Source organism: Pinus tabuliformis, chromosome 7 (genome assembly GCF_031772625.1).
Source record: "Pinus tabuliformis cultivar Carrire ecotype Pingquan chromosome 7, CPIR1, whole genome shotgun sequence".
Taxonomy (NCBI): domain Eukaryota; kingdom Viridiplantae; phylum Streptophyta; class Pinopsida; order Pinales; family Pinaceae; genus Pinus; species Pinus tabuliformis.
This window is the reverse complement of record NC_142293.1, coordinates 523,228,137-523,238,059: the sequence shown is the minus strand read 5'-3', so window position 1 is coordinate 523,238,059 and position 9,923 is coordinate 523,228,137. Positions and strand designations below refer to the sequence as shown.

General features: G+C 36.4%; 1 protein-coding gene across 1 annotated transcript; it reads right to left on the bottom strand.

The window, feature by feature from the left end:
• Window positions 1–4,062: 4,062 nt before the first annotated feature.
• LOC149248366 (histone-lysine N-methyltransferase ATX5-like) lies at window positions 4,063–6,789 on the bottom strand. The gene has a single exon (XM_089449349.1). The coding sequence runs from the start codon at window positions 6,787–6,789 to the stop codon at window positions 4,063–4,065; it is 2,727 nt and encodes a 908-aa protein (XP_089305475.1).
• Between the last annotated feature and the right edge of the window lie 3,134 nt (window positions 6,790–9,923).

Genomic DNA, 9,923 nt, shown 5'->3' with positions numbered 1-9,923 from the left:
GGTCTCCTGTCTTGCTACTAGTGCAAATGTCTCTTCATAATCAATTCCATACTTCTGTGTGAATCCTTTAGCAACTAATCTTGCTTTGTCTCTTTCAACACTCCCATCACTGTTAAATTTAGTCTTATAGACCCATTTGGTGCCAATCTTTTTCTTGTCATGTGGAAGCTCTGTCAACTTCCAACTGTCATTCCTTTGAATGGAATCCATCTCTTCTTGCATGGCTTGCATCCAAACCTCATTAGTACATGCATCTTCAAAACATGATGGTTCAAATTCAGCCTTGGCTAATAAAACAAAATTGACTATCTCACCTATCGGGCTTTCTTCATGTGCTTGATTTGCACTCCTTTCATAAATATCACTCAATCTTCTTACCTTCCTTGTAGAACTTGGAGAAGAAGTTGGACTTGAACTTTATGTTGAAGAAATTGATGAAGGGCTGCTTGGTGGAGTTAAGCCACTAGTTACAGAAACATTAGTTGGCTGCTCATGATCATTATCAACAATTATATCATCATTCAAAACAGATTTTGTCTTCTCAACATGGCCTTTTTGATGACCATAAACTCCCCCTTCATCAAAAATTACATCTCTTGAGACAATAAGCTTGTTAGTTAGAGGATTATACAATTTATAAGCCTTGCTTGTCTCACTATACCCAATAAAAATACATAACTCACTCTTTGCATCTAACTTTTTTCTATTCTGATCAGGTACATGCACATAAGCCAAACAACCAAAAACTTTGAAATGATTAACATTAGGCCTTTTTCCATACCAAGCTTCATAAGGAGTCATATTTTCCAGTGCACTGGTGGGGCTACGGTTGAGGATGTATACTGCTGTAGCAACTGCATCTCCCCAATAAGTGTTGCTCAATCCCTTAGTTTGTAGCATGCATCTTGCCATTTCAACCATAGTATGATTTTTTCTTTCACCTATGCCATTCTGCTGGGGTGTGTATGTTGTAGTATGCTGCCTCCTAATGCCATTCATATCACAATAACTCTGGAAAGCTTTTGAGCAGAATTCTCCCCCGCGGTCGGTCCGCAAACATTTGATCTTGCACCCTCTCTGATTTTCTACAAGGGCTTTGAACTTCTTGAATGTATCCAGGGCTTCACTTTTGGCCTTCAAAAAATATACCCAACAATTTCGTGAGTAATCATCAATAAAAGTGATGAAATATGATGACTTACCCAAACTCTTAGTCTGCATAGGACCACATATGTCTGAATGAACAAGTTGAAGTGGGTAATGAGCCCTCCATGTACTTCCCTTTGGAAACCTTTCCCTTGCATGCTTTCCTTTAGCACATCCTTCACAAACCTCCTTATGCTCTTCTACCTTGGGCAAACCAGAAACTAATGCATGTGAGGTTAGAAACTTCAAACTTTGAAAATTTAAATGCCCATACCTGAGATGCCATAACCAACTTGAATCCCCATAAGCCATATTAGCAACATTGATGTTATGTTCATCAAACCTCAAGGGAAACATCCTATTTCTTGTCATAGGCACAACAGTGATCACCCTATTTCCCTTATTCTTATCATAGATAGTACATGTCTTATTTTCAAAGACTACTTTATAATTTTTCCCACAGAGCTGCCCAACGCTCAACAAATTATGCTTCAATTGTGGAGTATAATAAATGTCATGAATACTCTTTATACCTTCTTTTGTTTGGACCTCCATAGCTCCTTTGGCAGCAACCTCCAGTGACTTATTATCACCAAGCTGGATCTTGGATTTGAAACTTCCATCCTTTGCTGAAAGCAACTTCTCATTCCCTGTCATATGGTTAGAGCATCCAGAATATACGTACCAAACATCTTTATTAGTATTTTCACCTTTGGCATAAGATAAAAATAAGTGATCTAGAGGATACTCACCACTTTCTTGAGCATAATTAGCATTTTTACCTTCTTTCAATCTGCATTCTCTTTCAAAGTGACCATACCTGTTACAATGGTAACATTGAACATTTCTCTTATCAAATCTACCTCTACCTCTTCCTCTGAAACTACCTCTTCCACTTGAGCCACCTCTTCCTCTACCTCTTGAATAATTTTGGCTTGGCCATTTACCTTGACCTTGATGGCTTTTGGTAGTGCTGCTACTTGCATCTTCATTCTTTGTAATTTGTAATTTAGAGGAAAAAGCTTTCTCTACAGCTTCAAAACTTTCCTTCAATCTTTCTTCATGAGACATCAAAGATCCAACCAATTCATCAAACTGTAGTTTTGTCAAATCCTTACTTTCTTCCATGATTATTGCAACATGATTCCATCTATGTGTTAAAGATCTCAATACTTTTTTAATTAGAACTTCATTACTTACAGCTTCTCCAAGTGTAGCCATTTTATTAACCACATCTTTGACTCTCACACAATAGTCACTCATACTTTCAGCTTCTTGCATCTTCGAATTCTCGAACTCTCGCTTCAATGTCTGAAGCTTGACCACCTTAACTTGATCAGTACCTTGGTAAGCTTCTTCTAAAGTCTCCCAGGCATCTTTGGCAGTTTTTGCTCCTGATATTCTTGGAAGTAAGCTCTTATCAAGAGCTATCTGAATGTGAAACAAAGCTTGAGCATTTTTCTTCCTTGCTTCCTTTCTTGCTGTTCTTTCATTAGCTGTAAGAGCATTCCAATCAGCTGGCTCCTCATATCCTCATTCAACAATCTCCCACAAATCTTTTCCAATCAAAAAGGTTAGCATCTTAATGCACCAATAATCATAATCGTTGCCATCAAATTCTGGAACTAGCATCTAGTTAGAATTCAACATGATTAACTTTGGAGAAATTCCAACAATACAACTTTAACCCAAAATAATTTTACCTTCTCCCATACCACTTGTAGAATATGAAATGAATTATTTCAAGCCAATTGAGAAGCCAACAGTGCTATGAAGAAAAATACATAAAAAAAAAAGGATAAAACAATTAAAAAACACAGTTATGTGTGAGCTAAGAAATGTTGCAAATCTCATATATTAATTCAGATATTAACTACATTCTTATATAGTAAAACTATTACTAAAATCTACTCTGAAACAAATCTACTGACATCATAGCTAATTTTCAGCACTTTCCAGCAGTGACCACCCTAACAATGTGCTGCTTTAATTTTGTAGAGAACACTAAATAGAAATTTAGATAACTAATTAAGCATTATTCCCAACAATTCTATCTCAAAACATTTGGTAAAATACCAAATACACATAATTTCTACATAAAATTCCAAATAGGCTTAGGCTCTCCATCAAAGCATTAGGTAAAAAGCCAAAAACTCTGCATCAAAACATTTGGTAAAAGAACAAATAAACATAGGTTTTCAGTCAAAATATTTGGTATAATTCCAAATAGGCATAGGCTCTAATCATCAAAAAAAAAAAAAAGATAAATTCTAGAATAAATTCTATGCATAAATTCTATAAAATACCAAATACAAATAATTTCTACGTAAAATTCCAAATAGGCTTAGGCTCTCCATCAAAACATTTGGTAAGAAGCCAAAGGCTTTACATCAAAACATTTGGTAAAGGAACAAATAAACATGGGCTTTACGTCAAAATATCTGGTAAAATGCCAAATAGGCATAGGTTCTGCATCAAAACATTTGGTAGACAGGGCTGCTCACCTCCGAGAGGCACCTCTTTCCATCGTCATCTTTACCTTTAAATGAATATGCAGTGCCTTAAAAAGTCCTGCAATCCATACATGAAGTGGTTAGAGTGGGTATATACCAGCTTACTGTCACTGGATCATAAATTAATTGCTCTGATAGAAAATTTTAGATAATTCTTCTAATTTTATGAAAAACAGAAGGTTTATAATAAGTAAACTATTATTGGTGTAGTTTAGGGTGAGTAAAATTTTGATGACTTTGACAGTAAAATATTTCTAAATTGCTAGAGCTCAATCCACATTTTAGTCATACAATCATCTCCACTACTCAAGCAACATATTAATAATATAATTCTCTCAAAATTCACATAATATGAAAAACAAATATATTCCCAAAGGAAAAAAGGAATACCTGTAAAAAGAATTCATGAAAAATCGTTCATAACTTTACGACATGTAGCAGCTCCACAAATGCATCGTTCCTTGATTCCATCCTTAGATAATCTATAATCATATGTTATTTCTTCGCGAGCTTCAATGTCTCTCTTTGCAAAGAGTGCAATTCGAGTTTCCACACCATCTACTGCCAATATCCTTGAAAAGCAATTGGGTGCGCAGGAATGATTGATAAGACGCGCTAAATTCCCGCTCATTGTGGCATCAATCACTGTTTCTTTGTTGATTGCGAAGAAGTAGGTCGAATGCTTACCCTTTGATTGGTATATCTTTTCTCTCACATTGGCAACACTATGTCTTATTATTTCACCCCGATATTCTAGCAGCATATCCCCTCCTCGAATGTGCTCCAAAGAAAATAGACCAAATCCATGTAGTCCAGATTTCCCAAAGCAAAATCGTTTCTTTTCATTTTTCTGGCTCTGTAAAAGACGTTCTCTGTTTGAAGAATGTTGTCGTGGACCTGTCTCTTCTCTTTTATTCAATCTGTCTATGACTTCTCTCTTATGGTGGGAGTATCCCACGGGTTTCTGAAGAATTGCACTTATGCCTGATTTCATTTTCAAAGTATTATAAACACAACACTTGGATGCAGATTGTTCCTCCATTTCCGAGAGTTCAAATTCCTTAAAGTTATTACCACCCTCTGAAATTGAACTCTCATCGATTGAATCCTTTAAATGTGTCACTGCAGCTGTTTCATTTTGATTTGGTGTAAATATACAGTCCTGATCAGTAAATATCAGACCCACATTTGGATTTGGAACTTTATGAGAGGCGCAATATGAAATGCATCTATATAATTTTTTGCCTCCAACTTTCCAAAATAATAACTCCATGTGATACCCTTTTCGTAGTGCACAAACAGGGTGGTAAAATGTATCACATTCCAGACATTTGATGCAGGATCCATGGGTATTCTCACAAATTACACATGACTTCCTAAAAGAGGCTGGATTAATTTTCAATATGTTTTGTACAGGCTCCTTAGTTTCCTCGTTCACGAAATTTACTTCATCGGTCAACCAAGCACAAGTAACATGGACCCAAAATTCACGTGTTGTGGTAGGTTTGAGGGCTCCACCCATTACAGGACAAAGACAGCAGTATTGTGGCCTAATCCCTATCTCTGCTCTCTGGCAAACTCTGCAAACCCAATTGTCCACTGATTCAGTTGCACCATAACAACTTTGATGAACTCCAATATTGCATCCATTGCAGATGATAACTTTGTCATGTGGCCAATCCTCGAATCCAAAGCATATTGCACACCTTTCTGCTGTCCAGGTTTCATAAATTGGGTTATATGGTTCCAGAAGCCATCCTATCAATTCTCTCTCTCTGGTTTTGATAGGTGTTTTCCCTTCACTGATAAAGAATCCAAGGCCACGAGCCCCAGCTTCAGAGGCACTGTTGAGCCAATCAATAAGAAAAAGAGCAGAACCCTTGACTTTAACACTTTGTTTCCATTTCTTCATCTTAGAGCCTACATGCTTATCCCATTGCGCCAGGTTCATTGACTTACCTTTTTCACATTCACTGCATTTGCAGAGGATTAAGTGGCTGTTAGTCATATACTCGGCTTCCTTGCCATTACAAACAACTGTTATGCGCTCTGGAACAGTGAAAGGCTCGTTTATTTTACACTTCATAGTGGTTACCAAGGCCGGTTGCTTCAGCCTGCATTGAGGACATGAATATTCAACAAGGTATTCTGGTTGGTCAGTGTTTATGGCATCACAATCCCCATGAACCCAGATCTTGCACACTCCACATTGAACCCAACTTCTTTTCAATGTGGAACCCTTACACACCTCCTTGCAAATGCCACAATACTGATTGAACTTGTACAACTTACAGCATCGTGGACAGATCAACATGTTGTTCCTAGATGAATTAGCCAGCTGTTTAACCTTGACGGACTGTATTAATTTTGAAGCTGGAAATTTCTGGCCACAGCTGTTGCATGCCGTTTCTCCTTCTTTATGTCTCTCATGATCTAGCAGAAAGCTGCATTGGGAAGAAAATTGTGCTTCGATGGCTTCGTCCACTGCCTCCAAAAGCTCATCCAGAGCGGCCTTATGACCCTTTTCCAAAAGTTTCTCACCCTCAGCTGCTAATTCTTTCTCTCCTTCCAAAAAAGGTAACATCATTTCATCTTTGACCCATGCATATTCACAATCCGAGCTCCTTTTCCTCCTAAAAAACTTAACACAAAGTCTGCCAGGAACCCAAACGCTCTGCACAGATTCTGGGGCATCTTTTTCTGGGTCGATAACTTTAGCAGGCCAAGCAATCCTGCCGTCTCTCCTGTCGGTCCTTGCCCAAACAACATCACCTACAGTAAACTGTTCAAGACGGACGTTCTCCGAACACTTAGACACCATCAAATTCTCTGAAACCTGCTGCTTATTATCGGGTTCGTTACCATGAATCCTTTCTGCAACCTCTACAGTAGCACCTGGGTCCTTAAATTTTATGGCCTCTTCACTGGTCATACCTTTCCAAGGGTTAGTTCGGCTAATCTTGTATCTCCTGGCTTCAACTATGAAGCCCTGATACCGGGACGGAAGTCCCGCATTTCTTTTCTGTGCGGCCACTTTGCCCTCATTATGGCGCTGTAATCCATGCCCGAATGCTTCATCATCGCCGCCCTCGCTTATCACATCTCTGTTCCTCTTCCTAGAATTCTCCATGCTAAGAATCCGATGGTTACGAGCTCTTACCAGGCTGAAATCCTAACCTGTACTTTTCCTCCAACTATGCAATGATTGTATTGCAAACCCTAATAGAGGAAAGGATTCGTAGAAATAAATAAACAACCTAACAAGCAAGCACGGTATGTGGCGGTAATTTCAAATTTGCAAGCTTGGTATGTGGCGGCAAAATCAAAATCTCAAAACAAGCAGTTATTTTTTCCTTTTTTCTTAAAGCTGTCTAAACCCGCCATCGCCATGATTCAGTGGAAATTTATGGAAATCTAAGTAATAGTTTTCAAGTTTTTGAATTTTAGATACTCTATGGATTTTTTCAAAATTTTAAATGCTTTGTAAATTTTTGAAGATGCTAAATCTATTTTTATATTATAATTTCAATTTTTATTTTTAAATTATTAATTTTAATATTTTTTTTTCATCACTTAATTCCTTAAAAAAAAGCTAATCATGAAACACTTTTTTCAATGGTTCTTAATTTAGAAATAAAGTACACTTTGCACTCCCAATAGGATGGAAATGATAACCCAAACATTAAAACCTTTGGAATTAAGCTTTTACTGGAGCTGAAAATTTGACCTCACCAAATTGACCTCACCATCAAAGTGGCAGGGTAAAAAAAATCAAGACACCTCGAGGTAGTAGTCTTTAAATCATGTTTTTGATAGTGGAAATGGATTCACCACCATCAAAAACCTGTGGTGCACTCAAAATTTGGAAAGATTTACAAAAAAACCTACCAAATTTTATCTAAATATTGCCTAAATTTCCATGATTTTCAAAGCTTAAAAACAATCTAATTAAACTAGTTAAACTAATAATGGAATTAATTAGATTTAATTAACTATATAAAATTGTTTTTTAAAAGATGTATTTCAAGTGAGTGTTCTCAATTTAGAAATAAAGTATTCTTTGCACTCCAAACATGATGGAAAACTATCTAATTAAACTAGTTAAACTAATAATGGAATTAATTAGATTTAATTAATTATATAAAAATTGATGGAAAACTATCTAATTAAACTAGTTAAACTAATAATGGAATTAATTAAATTTAATTAATTATATAAAAATTGTTTTTTGAAGATGTATTTCAAGTGAGTGTTCTCAATTTAGAAATAAAGTATTCTTTGCACTCCAAACATGATGGAAATGATAACGTAAACACTAAAACCCTTGGAATTAACTGAACATAGTTAGTTATATAAAAATTGTTTTTGATGTCATTCACAGATGTACTTTTCCATATGCAACTTCATCTATTTTGGTAGTATTCAGTTTAATCTATTTGATGTACTTTTCCATATGCAACTTCTAATCTATTTGATGTACTTTTCCATATGCAACTTCATCTCCATATGCAACTTCATCTATTTTGGTAGTATTCAGTTTAATCTATTTTAGTATTGACTCTTTCATCATGCAAATAAATTAACATCATAAATTATCTTATTTACACATTAAAATAATTAACATTGAATTATATCCCATTTTAAATATAAAATTATTGAAATTATGCTTTTTTATAATTATAATTTAGGTTTAAATAATAATAAATATTTTTTTTTGTTCTTTTGGTTGCTATTACAGTGTTTACAATATTTTACATGTCTATCAAGCATATGAAAGAATGATTAAGTAGGTGAGAAATATTTAAAGTGACTTTATTTTGTATTAAAAAAAATCATATTACTTATTTATTTAATATTAATAATTATAACAAAAAAAATTATTAAAATTAATAATAAAATAATAATATCATTTATGATAAAAAAAAATACAATTTGTTAATTTAAATTATTATATGTATATTTAATATTTCAAATTTTAAATATTTTTCTTGAAAGACTAAATTTGATTTTTATTAATTTTAATATTAAATATTATATAATTTATTAGGAACATTTTCAAAATAAATAAATATTTTCTAATATTCATAAATAAATTTATTAAAAATTTTAGATATATTTTATGAAAAACAATTTCCTTCATTTTACTAAATGAGAATGGAAGGAGCTGACAAATCTAATAGCTCTTATGATCACATGAACCTCAGCGAGGATGAGTGCTATAAGTTTCTGTAAGGGTTTGGGTTAACCCTAGGTTTTTACTACACCCCTATTACCATTACTGCAGCATACCCGTAGCCAACAGTTAGCATCCACCTTTCCCGTTCCTCGCCCATCCATCATTTTCAGAAATGTCTTCTTCAGTTGGTATATTGGGGGATTCAATGGAAACGGAGGAGGTGGATTATACCGAGGACCCGCAACGTGATTGTGTCATTTTTGGGCGCCATGTTTTCTCATCTTCGAAAGCTAGCCCTAGTCTTCCGTCAGACCCTTTTCCACCAAATACATCTCCGGTGGTCGCTTTGCTGGAGCACTGTAGAGCTCCTCCCTTCGCCGGATCTATCTCCCTCGGATCCCCTGCTTTGGACATTCCCCCTCTGTCCCCTGGGACCCTTCATATTCTGTCCGCAATCTCGCCTCCATCGCCCTCTTTCGACCCGAATCTGCCCATTTCATCCTCCTTCGCCTCGACGTCTGCAGGTCCTCATCCTTCGATGGCCCCAAACCCTTCTGTCCCTCTTCAATCACCATTGGGTTGTTTCGAGACTCCGGTAGTCAAGGTTAAGTCTGCTAAGACCATCCCCCTGGACGGCTCCCCAGACCCATTGACGGATCAGCCATCTGCACCTCGTTTGGGGAAGAGAAAAACTAAGTGCATGAAATCAACCTCAAAGGATATCTCAATCCGTTTCGGTGAGACCTCTGCGATTGGGGAAGCAGCTATCATGGTAAGCACAATACTTGTCAGACATGTTCGTGGAAGGGCGCATTTAGCCACTCGACTCACCCTATGGGTCAAGGAAATCTGGGGGGGCATACTCAAAGATTTACCAGAGGTTCAAGTTTTACCCAGAGGTTGGTTTGCTCTCCATTTGGCAAAAGAGAACTACATAGACTTGGTGCTCGCCAGATACTAGCACATTGAGATGGCATCAGTCCTATTAAAGAGATGGAGCCCTCTCTTTGACCCTGAGAGAGAATAAATTGGGGTCGGGCCACTATGGGTTCGATTGCCAGGGCTCCCTCTACAGTACTGGTGTGAGG

Excerpts from the sequence above, each read along its gene's own strand:
- LOC149248366 (XM_089449349.1), bottom strand. The coding sequence starts at position 6,789 with ATGGAGAATTCTAGGAAGAGGAACAGAGATGTGATAAGCGAGGGCGGC.